This window comes from Ceratocystis lukuohia (genome assembly GCF_044167205.1).
Source record: "Ceratocystis lukuohia strain C4212 chromosome Unknown Supercontig5_pilon, whole genome shotgun sequence".
Classification (NCBI taxonomy): Eukaryota; Fungi; Ascomycota; class Sordariomycetes; order Microascales; family Ceratocystidaceae; genus Ceratocystis; species Ceratocystis lukuohia.
This window is the reverse complement of record NW_027263524.1, coordinates 2,295,703-2,313,779: the sequence shown is the minus strand read 5'-3', so window position 1 is coordinate 2,313,779 and position 18,077 is coordinate 2,295,703. Positions and strand designations below refer to the sequence as shown.

Genomic DNA, 18,077 nt, shown 5'->3' with positions numbered 1-18,077 from the left:
ACAGTTTAATAATATACGACTAGCCACTTAGCCACACTTGTCACTCTGGCGGAGAGTCAAACCTTGCAAGTGTAGGTCCAAGATCAGCCTGACTGGAGATTTTTCCTCGGAGAGAGTAAGCTTCAGTCAACTGCCGTGAGAATTGGACCGATTGGGCCGTCTGTTCACTCCGCTGGATGGGGCCATGCGATAAACACCCTGGAGTGTATCAACTTATTAGACAGAAAATCCTTCGTCTTCTTGCATAGACTCAACGGGCTGACCTCTTTCATTAAGATTCCATTCACTGCGGCTAATAAAATGTAATAAGACTCAAAGGCGCGGTGTAGGATATGGTATATGGTATGGAAAGCATCTTTCTGGTGAGTCCCGTTTTTACCTTTTTTCTAGAGAAGAATCACCTAATAAATGAATGGGAGGTACTTATACAGCAGGATGAGCGAGTAGGTATGACTAGCCAATTGTGCCAAGAATTTGGGAAAAGGCCTCGAAAGAAACACATTTGCTGTCGAGTGAAAGGGAGGGTTAATGCAAATTCGAGGTCCCAGCTCATCAGTCCACAATAGCTACCCATCTAATCGGTCAAGACTAGCTGCTGATGGTGCATTTGGCATGAAGAACAGAATGGCTGATCAGGCTCTGATAAGACTGAGGATGGACAAGCAACGTAGGAACTTGAGGGGATTCTTGATGTAACGAAGTGCAGGAAGCTTCAGTACAAGATGGGCAGTAGCCTACCTGAAAACTTACTAAATACCCTGAAAATGGACCTGATATAGGAGCTTATGAAGAATCGCAACAAATGTCAAGGAAGAAGAAGGGGGTGGTTGATGTCTGAGCCGCACCTCATCGGGAAAGCCGAACATGATAGAGCGAGAAAATTCTCGCAAAACTTTCTATACGGGGTATAGATTTTCTCGCACCAGCTTCTCATTCTGTAGACTCTTCCCCCTCTTCCCTCTATCACATGAACTCCGAGATGACTTTCAAACCTACTGGTACAACTTATCTCACTTGCATGTCAACTCATTCATGAAGTGATCAGTTTAGTTGAGGTTATGACTGCCAATGACTTGAACATGGAAATAGATACAAGATTAGTATTACGTGTCGTAGCCCCGATGTTTCAAAGTGCGTTTTCCTAATATTCCCCAGATCTAGAACCGTAATAGTCATATGTAAATCTTTTAACATGAAGTAGGTAGTAGGCCAAAACAAAGATGCGCTTATCTTTGAGGCACAAGGCTATTGCTCAGGGTTTATCTCACATTCTATAATGTTATGATATCTGAAAATCATGTACTCGTAACGGAATTATCGTGTCTACTTTTAAAGAAGGCCTTTTTTCTAGTAGCACAGGCAGTTGCTTTTTGGGCAGGCAGATTGGGCTTCCATTAAGCTTAGGTTTGGCCGAGTGCAGGACCCTCTCACTCTCAAATCTACGTAGGTGGACGTTAATTGCTATATATGACGAAAAGTTATTAACAGAGCATGGATTTACTTAAGCTCCCAAAATAAGAACATTATCCCGCGTAGACTTACCACAACTAGTAGCCACGGGTGAGAGCGTGGGCTAAGCGATGTATCTTTCAACTATACCCACGAGAAGACAGTCCTCTTAATAGAAATTCGATTTACTTTCAGCAAATACCGCCGTTATCGCGAGTGCAACTACGTTGTGGGGTGTATGAAGTAAGCCATGGTAATCAAAGATAGAGATTTTCATGAAGATGAGGAACACCAACGGTGGATAACGAGCCCCCTTTTTGAGTGTTTCGAAAAGCCCAAGCTTAGGCGTTAGTAGCCATGTTGATCTACACCCAGTCCTACACCATGTGGACCATGTGTTTCCTTTCATATGCCTGATAACCTTGACTCAAGAGGCTTGTATCTAGGGCTATGTTTCTCTATCGTGATGAAATCACAAGTATAAACTATATGGCCTCACCACATTATGTTACTTTTAACAGTAACTATGAGGAGGACGTACTGAGTGTCCTGTGAAGAGGAAGAAGAAGGAGAATGAGTGATTGTTCATGTTGTTCTTGTGTCTATCTAAGTCTAGTCCGAGGAGCGGATGTCAGCCGGCTTATATATCCATCACTATCTAATACTAACCCTAACGTTTGGGCCAACTGGATCAGGGTCAGCAATCTTGGTAACCCTGACTTAGGTTACTGACAACTTTGCTTCGACAGGAATCATGAAAAAATTCTCCATCTACATGAAGGATGGCTTAGAGCAGGGGATATCGCTATATAACAGTGCTAGTGATACGAGTATAAAACTTTGGTGCAATGTGCAAAGAGACGAAGGCTCTGTTTCTGTTTAATCGAGAGACAGACGCAAAAGAACGCAGCGGCTTCATATGTAAGTTATTAACTAATGCGATGTCAAGTCCCTCTCTTTATACCTGTCCTCAATATAATCACCCAGTGCCGGGTCGGCGTTCTGTTCTTATTTAGGCCCAGCAGTCCCCACACCACCGCCTTCATCAATTTGCCTGATGCCTACAAGAAGTTCGCGTCTTATGCTCAAAAATACATGCAGTCCCAGACTTGTACGTTGTACTTACTTACCTGGGGAGTTACAAGCGCCCCCACTCGAATTACCTAATCAAGATTTTGCTGTGAGCCCTTGGCAGCACTAGCAAGCAGACTACAGATACACAAGATAGAGATAGAGGCAGACGCTGTAGCAGACGCTTTAAATGCTGTAGATGCAAATGGAACAGCAGGCAACGTAGCAGACAACGCAGAATTAGAGCGTTGGAAGTGCCTGGCTTTCAAAACACCTACTCAGCCGGTCACAAGTACGACTTGTGAGCTGTCTGGATTTGAGAAAGTTGCGTCTACGGAAGGGAAAGCTTCAAAATGTAGCAAGTGTCTTCAGGTTAGTCATAAAATGACTTCAAAAGCATGCCCTCCTCAATATTCAGAGCTATTAAATATATAATTTTCACTGCACTGCTTGCCTCCATTTGCTGCTACTGCTGCATCGGATGTATCTGTAGTCTACTTGCTGGTGCTGCCAAGGGCTCACAAAATCTTGATTGGGTAAGCTAATAAATTGATTAGGTAATTTGAAGGGGCATGTAACTGTCGTCGGATATACTCTCTACAATACGGACAGATTAATACAGATCAATTAACAGAGACTAATTCATATGGGCAAATGAGTACGCAACTAATAGGCCATACACCTCCACACTAACAAGCGCCCCAATCAAACCCCCCCTCCCCCCCACGGAAAAGAATACGGGAAGAGAAGAGTTAAATTCGGTGCAGCAGAACATGATTTGATAGATGGGTTCATGACATACCATTTTCCATCCCTATTAGTATCTTCCAGCTTAAGTTGAATCATTGTCAAAGCCTAATTTAGAGGGGATACTATCCCAATGCTAGGATATCTGGTGTTTGAGCCAAAAGGCAATATTGATTGTAAGAATTTAAAAGAGACAAATAGCCTTGGGAAATGGTGACTCCGAATGCAAGGCAGCTATGAATGACGACCTTCACTAGGGTGCGTCGAATGTTAAATAAATACAGCTAATGGTTGCGAGATGCAACAAACCCTTTGTCGTTATAAATTAGGCGGCAGCGGATCGGTAGAACGATTGCCGGTCAAGTTAAAGGAGACTCCCAGTCATTCACTAACAAAATCAACATGAGATTGGAGCGGGAGATGGAGATATATTGAGGAGTCCTAGCATAATGATGGGCGGGGCCCCTGCATGTAGTACCAGCCCAATAAAAACAAGCTTGGACACCCCATGCCACTATAACCGGCCAGGGCTCAAGATATTGACCAACAAGACCAGACATGTAAAACCAATATCATCCCTACCGGTGCCCCTCCCCCGTCTATATCCCTAGATCCTGATGGATGATATGGCCTAGCCCGTGATAAGTCCTGCGTAAAAAATAGTGACACACCAATTTCACGGCCTGGAGCGGGTAAGTCGGGTGGACATCCCCTCCGTCACACTCATTACTTGGGGTTCGTGGAAACAGCTAGTGGATGGCAATAATATTAGTGCATTTGTCATATATAACGTCAATGATAAGCGAATGCACCAAACACATCGACCCTCAAGACAAAACAAAGCATAACAACGCAACAAAACATCTAATCAATTGAAACTAGTATTCACTTCCGTAGATACTGTAGCAGCTATTTGGCATGTTCTTGAGTTATGGCCATCCTCACCACAAGTTCCACAACACCTTACCCTCGCCGCCCCGGCCTTCCCCAACCACCACTTCTGCATAATTCTGCCATCACCTGCGCATCAGCGTCTTTCTGATCAATCTCACTCCTTCCATCATCTATAGTCATCTCCCCTCTATTCTGTAGCTTGGCTTCTTTTGCTCTATGACGCTTGCTAAAGGTCCCGTTTGCCTGTAGAAGGATATGGACTTCAGTTCAGACTTCAACAAGGTGTTCTGGCACATTGTTGCATTCGTTCCTTTTGAAAATGACGTAAGTGCCTGGATAATTGATGTTCGGGGGTCGCTCTGATGCCTACTGACTGGCTTTTCAAGATATTCAGAATGAGAATTAGCTTTGAGCACTGTCTTTGGCGTCTTAGAAACCCAAGGGTCGGGGAGCCCGACCTTATCCTCGATCAGCCTTGGAGTCCGTAGTTGCGCGTCAACCTGAGATATCACACTTTCTGGATCTAAAGGAACGACTCCAGAGCCTCTGAAACTCCCCTTTATATTGCTTTCTGTCATAGCTGCTTGATGGGCAGTATAAAACGCTAGAAAGAAATCAGTCTTGGAAATATGGGTTATCGAGCATCTGAGTAGACGCTCGATTTCTCGACCATAGGCCGCCTTGAGTGGCCCAAAGCACCTGGCATCAAGCGGCTGAAGTAGGTGAGAGGAATGAGCTGGCATACAAAGTGTGACGGCGAGGTTGTCTTCACAATATTTCTCAAAATCGACTGAGTGGTGGCTTTCATGCCCATAAAGGATATGAAGCCGATGGCGGCTGTTTGATGGGGCCCTTGTATGGCAACCTAAGTGCTTGAGCCACTCAAGACCTGTATCATTGTCGGTCCACCCATTATGAGTTGTGGCAATAGCCCAATCCCCTGGCAGGTTACTATCTCGGCAATCGCTGGAGAGGTGATATTGGCCCACATACACGATGAACGGTGAGACTGCCCAGCCTTCAGCATTAATCGCCTAAATAACTGTGTCCCAATCCCGGTTTTTCGGCTGTACGTATTTAGTCTTTCCACGCCTGTCTGTACCTGCGACGATAGTTTCACTTGCAATGAGACCCATGATGAAGCCAGTCTCGTCAAAGTTGTAGATGCCAGTTAGGCTCATACCATATTTTATGACTATGTTCTCCACAAGTGGGAACCAACTACCATTAACAGTTGGATCTTCGCATTTGGCCCTCTTGTAGTCGTATCTACGATTAAAACGCGTCTTGAGGTCTGGCTGTCGCTTGACAAAGTTGGAAGCCCAGCGGTTGCCGACGGGTGACGCGTCGCGGTCGGCGAGCAATCGGTTGGCCATTTCTTCAATACCACATAGTTGTGGGGGAACCCCTCACAAATCCAAGTCAATAATGAACTTGACAATGATCTGCTCTTCTAGATCGGATAGCCTCCTCCGTGAGTTGGGGACGGTATTGCGTCGACATTGAATGCCATTCTGTGAGCGACGAAGGGCATGATTATCCACCTGGTATAATATTGCGGCAGGTCGGAGACCTAGTTCGGGGTTATTTTGAAGGATCCGAAGAGCGAGAACAACATGAGGTTCATTTTTTGGTTGTGCTATGTTTTTGGTGCACAAATAGTCGACTAGATGCGAAGCGAAGAGATTGGAAGATTTTAATGCATTCGCTCATCATTAACGTTACCGTTAATGTGGTTGCACAATGTCGACCGAATTTCATCAAAACGCTAGCAATATATGGATGATCAGGAAAATACAAGCACACCCGAACGGAGCAGGAACAAACTTCACTCCGACTAGGGCTAGGGTATCCATAGCAAGTACTTGGTTCAAGTGCATATTTGGCCCCTGTATCATGAATAAATCATGAACTAGGGACTTTTTCCATATTTCAAACATTTTCTTACATAACATTAACAATTCATTAGCAAACTTACAATAGCACATTGCACTTCCTCGATTTTGCTATTAGGATTTCAGCCCACAAGAGGTAGATAGGGCCTAGAAACTTTGTCTCCCTTTTTCTGCCCGTCTCCAACACATGCATGTTTCACGTTTACTACCCCTACCCACAGTTAGAACTACCCTCTATACAAATATGAGTTCTAACATCCCCATGAGCAATATTAGGATCATCATGTTTCCCTTGTTTACGCCGTCTTCATTTTTCGAACAAATTAGATTTCAAAGTAGGCCAACGCTGTTCGCATGGCTATTTAAGCAGATATTCACCTTTCTTTGAGTCCGGCTAGAAACGGCAGATCACTCCAGCACTTGCACCGAAAAGCAAGTTAACCTAAGAATGTCCAAGCTTCATAAATCTTGTCTCTATTGACTCGAGATGTTTCAAATCAAAAGATTAATGTCGCCTTGCACAAAGCGTTTTGGATGCAGGCTTCTCGTAGCTGTTTGCTAGGAGCTATTCTTTAAAACATCCTTTCTGACTGAGTAAGGCCAGTTATGCGTCAGCTCGAAAAGCAGACTAACCGGCACTGTCTATCCTTGAATTAAAGGAGGAGGCGAGGTCACCCCGGCTTTCTAAATGCTTGGAAGGGCCCATCTTCCACATGAACGTGGATGCCATGGTAAGAACTTGTGTAACAGTCTCATCACAAGCCGCCAGGTTCTCACAAACTCCATGACTGAATATGTATTTATCCCCTTACACTTCGAATGGTATGCAGGCAGATTTGTAAAATGTGAAGAAGAGCGTGTGCTGAAGATATTTGATGGTTTGAACGAAAAAGTATGGATTGGTGGTACCGTCGTCTTGTTTGTTGGCTATAAATTGTTCTCCTTACAAGATAAAAGATGTGAGGTATTGTAGAGCTTGAAGGGGGCTCCCTAAGCCTATTTGACTTGGAAGAGCAATTAATCTAGCTGTTGTCTGTATACTGGTAGATTAGGCCATCTAGCGTGCTGTCGTCAGGGCTCCAAGATTATTGGCCTCGGATTTGGATATCTGTCGGCTAGATTCGGCCGGACAGTAGATCACTAAAATGCGCATGCTGAGCTATTCCAAGAGTAACAACATTTTAGATAGCAGGCTTTGCATCTCAAAGTATACAGAGCTAGCTGTTAGGTAATGTGATTCAGCCAGACTTTTGCCTACAGGAAGACAAACGGCTATGTCTCACAGCGTAGGAGGGTCAGATCTAGGCTTGGACCCGTTATCAAGATTGCTACAAACCCTAGACTAAGGTCGGTTTCCTTAGACACACTAAGAGCAAAGCGCCATCCTGGGGCAGCATCCTGAAGGCTGAGCATTAAGGTGTATGTAAGAGGCCGCTCAGCCGGCGCTGTAGTAACTTCATCACTATTTTTTGTCCAACGTTACACAGAGAGTGACTCTAAGCCGAGCCTTGTGACAGAGATAGATATGAGGAGGACGTACTAAATGTCCTGCAAAGAAAGGAAGAAGGAATAATTGATTACTGAAGTACGACGACAGGGACCAGCAGTACCCATCTGAGAACCTCGCCAAAAGCACATGACGCCCACGGCATAACCTAGACTAACCAACACTCAGCTCTTGACGAGAGGGGCCCAGCTCCGTATCAGAACTAGAACTAGAGCAGCCTCCGTCCGAGAACTTCGCCGAAAGCACATGACACCCACGGCATAACCTAGACTAACCAAACCCCAGTTTCCAACCAGAGGCGCCAGTTCCGTATCAGAACTAGAACTAGAGCAGTCCCCACCCGAGAACCTCGCCGAAAACACATAACGCCCACGGCATAATCTACATAATCTAAACTAACCAAACACGAGGTCTCGACTAGGGGAACCAGTTCTGTAAATCAGAACTAGGACTAGACCTCCCCTCGTTCGAGAACCTCGCCTAAAGCACATGACGTCCACGGCAGCCCTGTCACTTCTAGCACGCACTTCGCACCCCCAGCATGTCATGTGCTGGTTGATGCGCCACTTGCTGCCGTGGTTTAATTGGCGATATTCGTGTCTCACTAGACTTTCTCCACAGGACGACCCATGGAATCGTCGATATCATCTAGTTCCAGTCTTGGAAGCCGGAAAGCAAGCTTGGTCATCGGGGTCGGGAGTTTGAGATTGTGACGTCTAGCACGGCTCTTGGCTCCACGACCCCTATCGGATGGGGCATTCTCGATTCGATCGACAACAGTAGGGACGAGCGCGCTCGAGTTCCTGGGATGGCCTGCGTTTCTGGGATCGTCCTTCCGGCCGGTGGCTAGGCCGAGACGGAGGCCCGGCCATAGCAGGCTGTCGATGCAAGCAAAGGAGTTAGTAAACGGTAGTCTTATTGTATTACAAGAAATAGAAGTTACAAGCATACCTGCAAAAAATCGATGCCCTCACCCAAGGCCTGGAAGGCAATGTAGCTTAGGGCGGGATACTGCAAGTTACAAGAAGTCAGAATAAAGGCCGAATTATCATTCTTGTCGATAGACTTACCTCCACGCCATTGGTTTCTGACCCCCAGAAGCTGTCTCCCATGCGGTACTCGGGGGGACAAGCGACAACCACCGCGACGCGATGAACGCCAGAAAACGGAGTTTTATAAAGCGAACCCATTGGGGTGCATCAGTTCGAAGTGAAGCTGAAGACCAAGTAAAAACGGGAATGATGGAGACTTTTGAAAAATGAACAGTGAAGAGAGGAAGAGAAAGAAAAAGACACTGGGAATGTCCAAAGAGCAACTAATATATGCGTCGGGTTTGTGTTTGCTCAAGTTACGGGGTTATCAGAAGAAAAGATGTCCAGTCATCAGTAGCATACTAAGTGTCATAAGTAGTGATGAATTGTGACAAGAACAGAGACGAAATGAGGGTCGAGTCTCCCTCCTCAATAAACCCGTCGAAATACCGAGATGGTTTCCTGTTCTCAACGGATGAAACGGAGTACCTAGCCTCATCAAAAATGCCAAGAAGAAGCTTGCCTTCGTCCCAAATAGCCTGTCAGATGCGCAGTTTGAATCCTGTCCAACATCATATCTTGCCTGCACCTTACGCTACTTACACAGTAGAAGGCCCGGCTCAAGGTGGGGCAAGAGGTGTGTCTCCAAATACTAGAAGAGCCGATTCCAATGAGTGAGAACCCGCAGTTTGCTTTGTGGCCTTTCGCAGTGACCAGAAGGCTAAACGCGATGAGGGATGGCCTAGACTTACAGCCATCATCACGCCTCTAGAGAGACAAGCTGTCCCCGCCTGCCCCCTCCCCCTGCTCCTGGTCGCAAGGTCAAAGATAGCAGCAAGTCGACATGCTGTTGGCCCGAAGGCTAGAGGCTAGGGCACGCTCGACTTTCTCTTCAGGCGCAGGATGTCTGCCAAGCAGCTGACCGCCTTCCCCAATAGGAAACTAAACGCTAGACACACGCAGCTTTGTTTTCCCAAGCAAAGGGCAGTAGTCATACAGCTAGTACAGGTGTACATGTTTGCTATCTCTTCCACATTCCGGACGAATCAATGGATATATTAGACAAAATAACGAGGATCAAACAAAGTTAGCTTACACACATACAGTTGTCAAAATCCATCCAAGATCTTGTTGGCACCTCTCGATCTGTATATGACATGTCAGGCCTAGAAAGTGCAACAAGCCCTGGGCGAAGATGCAGACAGAGGTGAAAGGCCAAAAAACAGACAACCATTGCTTCCATCATGTATAGACTCCTTGGAAGTGTTGTAGGGATGTCCTAACTCAGTTGAGTTCGGCCTCAAGGCACAACGCTATCACCAGATCACCTTCATGAAGTCAAGTAGCTGTTGTCCTATCTGGATAACATTATTTCACTCCGATCCTGCAAAATTCTTTTACTTACATTGCTTCACGGTTAACCCTCCAGCATTTGATAAGTCGTCAGACGCTCTCCACCCTCTCTCAATTAACCTCTGCAGTTTCGCCCGAGACAGTTCGGTTTCCGCCCCCTCGATGCTGTGCTCGACATCACTCTCCTCATTCTCTTGATCATCGTCATCCCATTCATCTAATTGTATATCACCCTTCTGTCGTTTAGGTGCGCTCTCAGTGTCAGCCGGAGGCGCCTTCCTCTTCAAAGAGATCAGTAATCCAAGGGTATCATGGCACTAGTCGTTTCGCTTGAAATCGGGATAGATCTGTGTGGTAAGGACACCAAAAACGAGTCGAAAAGTTGTAATCCTTGAGTCAAAGGAAGACAGATTCACCGCATTATCGGGAACTGAACTGACAGTTCGAAGAGTTTCAAGAACAGGGCCCAGGGCGTGGGGGGTTTGGTCAGTTCCCTTGATCTTGATTCTCCCACAACCGATGCCATTGAATATCTCTATGTTTTAGGACAGAACAGGGCTATTATATCCAACAACGAGTGTTGGATGAGGTATAGGCAAAACCTGAGAACCCGGGTGATCGGTCACATAACCACTTGACGTGAGATAAGCGTTCACCCTTTCGATAACCGCGTTGATGAAGGCAGGAAGATACTACACATATGATTAGAAACGTGGCTGATTCTCTAAAGTACGGGAGATAGCGTTAGCATCGTGTGGGGCTGCTTTTGGAAGATTGATCAAGATCAAGCACATAGGCCTTGGAAGAAGACGCTTTATGTCCGATGCTAGCCCTAACGTTTAGGCGAACTGGATCAGTGGAAACCCTGACTTAGGTTACTGACACCATCGCCCAATTTATCAGCTACTTAAATCCCAAGATTCTAAGCCCATAGGGGAGGGCCAGATATCCAGAATTGATGCTCAATTAGACAAAATAATATTCTCTTCCAACACCATCACAGTTCAAATGTTGTATTTACTTGCCCAAGAAATATCCCCTTGACCAGAGAATGTTCTAATGCTACATATCAAAGGAATGTAATCAGTTTTATCCTCATGAACACAACATAAAAGGAATGAAGTCTTAGGATGTACGGTAAAAGAAAAACTTTAATAAACTAAATATCTCAGAATAGAAAAGAATTGGAGATCAATTTTATGGAAGGCCAAGAGGATCTCTTGCAAAAGCCTCTTTATGTGTAGAAACGGTGTAACAAGAATTTATGGGCAAAATTTTGTGTACACCACATCGTGAGTGCTTGAATGTGGCATGTATGTGAACATAAGACATTTTAGGGTAGAAGGGGGTTGACCTCGTGATGCCAAAAATAAGGGTTTATATTTAACCGAGGCTCTACCGGTAACACCGCTTCTGCCCTTCTGTTTTCTGCCCTGTGCCTGATCACAACATTGTCGCTCAACATATTTGTCTGAATGTGAAATCTGTACGCAATCTAATTCGGGTATAATTGTTGTGATTAAAGATTCTCATCTTGCTATTGAATCGAAATGTCAGAAAATCGTATAGCTGAACTAGAGCGTCTGCTTAATAGCGAGGCGGCAGCGCGTCGCGAGGCAAACCGCCGAGCGGAAGAAGAAAGCCAGCGAGCTAATAACGAAGCGGCAGCGCGTCGCGAGGCAAACCGCCGAGCGGAAGAAGAAAGCCAGCGAGCTAATAACGAGGCGGCAGCGCGTCGCGAGGCAAACCGCCGAGCGGAAGAAGAAAGCCAGCGAGCTAATAGCAAGGCGGCAGCGCTTCGCGAGGCAAACCGCCGAGCGGAAGAAGAAAGCCAGCGAGCTAATAACGAAGCGGCAGCGCGTCGCGAGGCAAACCGCCGAGCGGAAGAAGAAAGCCAGCGAGCTAATAGCGAGGCGGCAGCGCGTCGAGAGGCAAACCGCCGGGCCGATAGAGAGAGTGAATCCCGTCGGGATGCAGAGGCCTTCGCCGCCCATATTCAGCGCCAGCTCGACGATATGAGGAGTGAGGTCGTAGACCGTGAGTTACCAAGACAAAAAATACAGTATAATAGCAGTATAAAATACAGCTAACATGGCAAAAAGCTCAAAACCTACGAAACTACCTGAACCAAATTCGCCATTTGCACCTCTACACAAGTCGCTTACTGCCGTTTCAGTCCCAATCTAGTCGACCATTGAGTCTAGGCACTAGCAACGATTCCAATGCCCCAACAACAACCTCCGGCCAAACATCCATAACAAAAAAGGTCTACCCACTCCGAGTACGACAATGGATTGAGTTCCCACAAGACCATGACAAAGTGTTTTCTTCGCTTCGAGAACAACTGCAGGATTCCAGCCTTTTCCCTCCACGCAAGAAGGTGGAATACCTAGAGGAAACGATGCAAGAGAGTATCCCTATAGCGTTTTTGAAATCAAACTGGTTCCTCAACCATCTACGCACATCCGCGTTTTTAAATTATGCCGTTGAGCAGCCATGTTCAAAGATGGTGGCAGGACACTTTACAAATGCTGGCAGTAAGAAAGAAGTGTTCTTTGATAACAAGACGTCTGGAGTAAAGTCTATTGCAGGTCCTAGTGCAAATGTCTCCCAGGGTGAGAGTGGTGATACTAGTTCTGGGCCTGACACAGTTGATGGGTCTGATACTGTTGCACCAAAACCACCTCCCAGGAAAACAATGCCAGACTGCGTGGTATTGGTCAAAGATGAATGGATCGATCGCTCAGTCCCTAAGCCAGAGCCATATCGCCTTACTATTGGTGAGCACAAGCCATGTCATTCATTACGTGCAAGGGATTTTCAGAATAACCCTACACTTCCTGAAGACTGTTTGATACGCATGGCTATTGCTAGCAAAAGCCAAGTAGGCAAGGGCAGGAAGGGCCAGAGGGTCGGGCATCAACAATCAGACAGCGCAGTGTTTTCTCCTTCTGGCTCTCCTATCACACTATCCAACATTCCACATAAGCTCCGGTTCTTTGCGTCTGCTTTAGCTCAGACATATCACTATATGATCATGTCTGGCCTAGAGTATGGCTATCTTGCGACAGGAGAAACTCTGACATTTCTTCGCATCCCACTAGAAGATCCGGCCACGCTCCTGTACTATACATCCTTTTTCCCAGCTGTGGATCCGAAAGATCTACCAAAGTCGGATGGAGATCCTGTCTATCCAAGCCATGTGACAGCATCAGTAAATCAACAGGATGTATCTCAGGTTGGAGATGACATCTTAGCCGAGCTGGCTGTCTCACAGTTGTGTTCATTGTGTATAATGGCTTCTACATCGGCTGTTAGGCCAGTGGAATGGGTAAATGACACACTAGAACTGCTGGCTGAGTTCCCAAATCTCCCCAAAGGTTACAGTCGTATAACGACGTCATCTCTTGGCATAAGACTGCGGAATGATAGTGATGATGAGACTGGGAGTGATGATGGAAGTGATGGCAACTCTGGCAGTCGGAGACTTGCTCATCGTTCCACTATGCATAGAGTCCATGACAGCCATGAACGGGCAGCGTCTCCTCTTTGGCAATCACACCAAGCACCTGGGGATAATACTCAACATCACCATACCTCTAGAAATCATCAGCCAGATTTAGCTGCCGTAGGTATCAAGGCTGTCAAAGAGAAGGCAATGCTTCCATATTGTACACAAGCATGTCTGCTTGGCCTTGTTCGTGGTCTACCTTTTGACACTTTATGTCCTAACTACCACATCCATAAAACTGCACTACTACAGTCATCTTGTGCTAAGCCACAAGGAGAACATCAAAAACATCCTATTCATGGGACTGATGTCTGCAGACTTATCCAGGAGCAGATCGCGATCCATCCTGAAAACAACTGCACTCTTCTCTATAATGAAGGTCTTTACGGCGCGATTGGATGTTTGTTCAAGCTTTCAATCAATGGCTATGGTTACACGTTTGTTGCCAAAGGTGTTGAGTCACACAATGCGCGTCGGCTGAAGCGAGAGACGCGCATTTACAGCCACCTGCGCCAACAACAAGGCACCCTGATTCCTGTCCACCTCGGTCTAGTCAAACTGCACTCTCCATATCCGTTCATGGCAAAGTTTACAACACTTTCACACCTGATGCTTATGTCATATACAGGCAAGGCACTTCACTACGGGCCGTCCTTAGATCAGCAGAGTCAGGAACTAGGCCGTGATCTGAACCAGGAAGTTGAGGATACCTACCAGAAGTTGCAAGATTGGGGGCTGAATGACCGGGACCACGATGTATGCAATGCGACATGGTGTGAGGAAACACAAAGTGTGATGAAGATTGATTTCGACCACTGTGTTTTGGACATGGACGTTTATGAGGCAAAGTTAAAGGCCATCGAGGGCTGTTTAGGAGGCTCAGGTGCCACTAGGAAAAGGAGTATGGTAGGTAATCACCATTATGGGCAAAAAGGCGATGATAAAATGGCCTCTATAACAGACGTAGAGCCGGTATTGAAACGGGCTAAGCATGTGGAGGGATAGCCCGAATGATAAAACAGCCATCAAGCTTTTGGGCACATTCCCGCAAATAATGGTACTATTACATCACGTCCTACTCTAGATGTACACCTCGTCCCTAGAAACTAGCCAATTTGCCGATTTGCACTTTCTCTTGATTACTTCTACAGCCAAGCTTTAAATTTCCCACTGGGCTAGTTAACTGTTTTAATTCCAAGTGTCAGTAACCTAAGTCAGGGTTACCAAGATTGCTGACACTGATCCAGTTCGCCTAAACGTTAGGGTTAGTATCAGATAGTGATGGATATATAAGCCGGCTGAGATCCGCTCCTCGGACCAGACTTAGATGGACAGAAAAACATGAACAATCACTCATTCTCCTTCTTCTTCTTCTTCTTCACAGGACATTCAGTACGTCCTCCTAATAGTTACTGTTACCAAGTCATTCTATATGCATTGAAGGTACTTGACAACTTCTAGTGCCTTGTAAAGAATGAACAATCTGCCTAGACAATGTTGATTCAACGTGCGAGTAGACGTTTTTTTCTTTCTCAAAATCACAATATAGATACTCCCATAGAATCGAGCTTTTGATGTTCATTTTCTCACTAGGAAAACTCAATAAATATCACCGGATAGTTCGCTAAAATGCCAAAGGTCTGCATGGTGCTAAGTACGCAAGTTCTCCATACTCATTTTCCTCAACAGGGGGCAGTTGCGTCTGCCATCCGTCTTCTGGGATATCAGTGGGTTCTCAGGTGCTCGTATCAACAGCTTGACATGGAATCGTGGGCGGATATGTTCGATGGCACGTCCAGCTCTACAACATGGGATGAAATGACTTTCATGACTCTGTACTTCACGCAGTCTGTCGATGAACTTTTGGGCACTTCTTTGGTCGATGTTGCTGCCTGAATTCGCTTCCAGTACCACTTGCTTGATAGTGGTGTTGCAAGCTCAGCATAATCCTTGATGAAGTCTCAGTGGTAGTTGGTAAAGCCTAGGAAGCTGCGGACTCCTTTAGCTGTTGTAGGTTGATGCCAATCTTGGATAGCTTTTACTTTTTCTGTATCCATTTCAACACCATGTCCTGCTGTGATGATCATGCCTAAATACTTGATCTTGTTGGTTTCGAATTCGCATTTGTCGAGGTCAAGTCTCAAGCCTGCTTGTTGAAGCTTCCGCAGCTCACTGCGCACCTTTTTTCTGTGGTCTTCAAGTGAATCACTCGAGTATACAATCACATCATCAATGTATGCTGAGGCTTAGTTGTCCAAGAGCTCATCGAGCATATGGCCACTGAATTGTTGAAGCACTGCAGTTCCATTGGCAATTCCAAATGACATGACAGGCCATTTGTACGATCCATGCCGTGTGCGGAGGGCTGTTTTCCACTCATCGCCTTCTGGTATTCTTATTCTGTGGAATGCTGCTAGTTCGGATAAACCCTTTTGCCCACAGTTCTGTCGGGGCTTTTCTCAGTACCAGCAGTTCATCTCTTGACATCTGATACAATGGACACCAAGACAGTTATTTTTCTCTTTGGAGATCTATCTTAGCATGTAGTCGTGGTGGGTGGGCAGGGAGTTCCTCATCTGAATGGGCAAAGGCACCCCATAAGTCTGCATAATGTGCTGGCAGTCTTTCTTGTATTTCTGCTGACGGAGTTTCTGGCCTCTTCTTCAGTGCTTTTTTGATGTCTTTTATGCTAGCTGTGAAGGTTTGTGTCGTGGCGTTGCCCTTCCTCTTAGCTATTCTTATCATGGCTGCAAATGAATGTCCATTGACTACACTCATTTTTGTTTTTCCATTGTTTTTCTTCTTCAGTCCTTCTTCCCTGGCCCCTATCTTTCCAACAGTTGAGCATATCAGCATTCTGTCTTCTTGAGGTGTGTAGATAGCTCCTTGCTTCTTGATCCATGGTAGTCCAAGTATCACATCATGATCATTTCCAGGTACAACGTATGCAAATACATCCTTTTCTTCATGCCCTTCAATGTTGATGTACATGTGTGCTACTTCATTGATTACCCCTCCGTTCCCCATTGCTCCGTTCACTGTTCGCGCCGGGATTGATATACGCTTTAGTTGTGCTTGACTTGCGAATGGATCAGATACCACATTGTAAGCTGATGAACCATGGTCTATTAGAGCAGTTGTCATGTTCGTGTCATTGATCGGGACTTCTACTAAAAGAACGCCACAGTCCATCACTCCTCTCCATTCTGTCAACCAAAACTTGGTCAAATCCCCTTCTTGGTGCACTTGCCCACGACTTTGGGCAGGGCTCAGGCTTTTCCCTGCTCTTCTGCCACCGAGGTTTCCTCCACTGGTGGTGTAACCCATTTCTGGGTTTTCGTGTTGTCGATTTGTGTGGTGGTGTGATTTGGATTCCTTGCTGGTTTTAGCGGGCAGACTCTGACATAGCATCCTGGGCGTGCACAGCGTAGACAGACATTGGCCTGGCGTCTCTTGGCCATATCTTCCCTGCTGACCCATTTAGCAACTCTACCTCTATAACGGTGGTCATCAGGTAGGCCTGGACCGAGGTTCTGTTGTCTGCTGGGTCTTGGAGTAGGGTTTGGGCGCATAAAGTTGGAATCGATGCCCATTGGCCCACGATATTGGACATGATCTTGCCTGTTTTCAATCGACCCACTGGTGCCAGCACTAAGCTTGTCCAGGTTCTGGTTCCGCTGGGGACTGGTGTAAACTTGTCTGTAGGTCTTTATTTCATCTTCGAGGGTTCTTCCTGGGGCCATCACGAGTGTGTGGTTGAGAATCCTGCTGTCTAGACCCTTGCGGAAGGCGTTAATTTTAATCTCCTCAGGCCATTCTCGCCCCCTTGCCTCCAGCAACAAGTTCGAAAAGTCTTGCACATATGCTTCGTACGCTTCCCCTCTCTGCTTAAGGGAATTAAGCTTTGAGCGGGCTGCATCTAGGTCCTCGAACCAGTTGTCGAGGATTGTCCAAGCCTCGTTTTCAGTCGCACCTTCTTTTTTTCTTAGGTCTGCCAGTCTTCCACTGATGCCGTTACAGGCTTGTGTGCTGAGGTACAGCAGAATCAGCGTGATTTTCTGTTTTTCACTTAAGCCCTCCTGGAAGTCCAAGGCTGCCTGCATTTGGTCTTTCCAGGGCCTATAAAGGGCCCGGTTCCCATCATATTTCGGGCATCCTAGGCAGGGGATGATGGTCTTCATTATTCGATTGGTTTTCTTGGTTGTGGTATATATAGTTCTTGTGTCTTCAACAGGGACACTAGGGTTTCTATCTTCTTCAACAGGGACGCCTTGGTTGTATTCTATCGAGTTTTCATATGCACTCGATTCTTCCGGCGGGATGTGATAACTCGGCATTAATACGTTTATTTTCTTCCTGGGAGTGGGGGAAAGGAAAAGAAACTAGGAAACTAGAGAGGCATGAGGTATAATCTAGAGTCTGTTTTACGGGTTCCAAAACTCAGAAAACCTGTGTGCATGTATGGGGCAGCCTGAACGAAGTAACCAGAGAAGTGGGTCTCATAGATCAGCCGAAGCTGATCCGGAGTCCTGGGGCCACGACCCTTAACAGTAGGGTCAGAGTCGGAGTCTGCTTCAGGTATTCAAGTTAGAGAGGATAGCATCAGCGAACCACTAGAC

The 18,077-nt window shown here is 46.1% G+C and overlaps 4 protein-coding genes across 4 annotated transcripts; 1 reads left to right on the top strand and 3 right to left on the bottom strand.

Moving 5' to 3' along the window:
* Positions 1 to 5,195: 5,195 nt before the first annotated feature.
* Positions 5,196 to 5,537, bottom strand: HOO65_050493 (uncharacterized protein; the record flags this gene model as incomplete). Its single annotated transcript, XM_071000917.1, has 1 exon — positions 5,196 to 5,537. The coding sequence occupies one exon, from the start codon at positions 5,535 to 5,537 to the stop codon at positions 5,196 to 5,198; it is 342 nt and encodes a 113-aa protein (XP_070858552.1).
* Positions 5,538 to 8,167: 2,630 nt separating this feature from the next.
* On the bottom strand, positions 8,168 to 8,753 carry HOO65_050492 (uncharacterized protein; the record flags this gene model as incomplete). The annotated part of the gene is made up of 3 exons (XM_071003541.1): positions 8,168 to 8,441; positions 8,507 to 8,574; positions 8,634 to 8,753. The coding sequence occupies 3 exons, from the start codon at positions 8,751 to 8,753 to the stop codon at positions 8,168 to 8,170; spliced, it is 462 nt and encodes a 153-aa protein (XP_070858551.1).
* A 2,744-nt stretch (positions 8,754 to 11,497) lies between these two features.
* On the top strand, positions 11,498 to 15,354 carry HOO65_050491 (uncharacterized protein; the record flags this gene model as incomplete). Its single annotated transcript, XM_071003110.1, has 3 exons — positions 11,498 to 11,984; positions 12,050 to 14,364; positions 15,148 to 15,354. 3 exons carry the CDS (start codon positions 11,498 to 11,500, stop codon positions 15,352 to 15,354), a joined length of 3,009 nt encoding a protein of 1,002 aa, XP_070858550.1.
* Positions 15,355 to 16,727: 1,373 nt separating this feature from the next.
* Positions 16,728 to 17,561, bottom strand: HOO65_050490 (Retrotransposon gag protein; the record flags this gene model as incomplete). Its single annotated transcript, XM_071000916.1, has 1 exon — positions 16,728 to 17,561. The coding sequence occupies one exon, from the start codon at positions 17,559 to 17,561 to the stop codon at positions 16,728 to 16,730; it is 834 nt and encodes a 277-aa protein (XP_070858549.1).
* Positions 17,562 to 18,077: the final 516 nt, after the last annotated feature.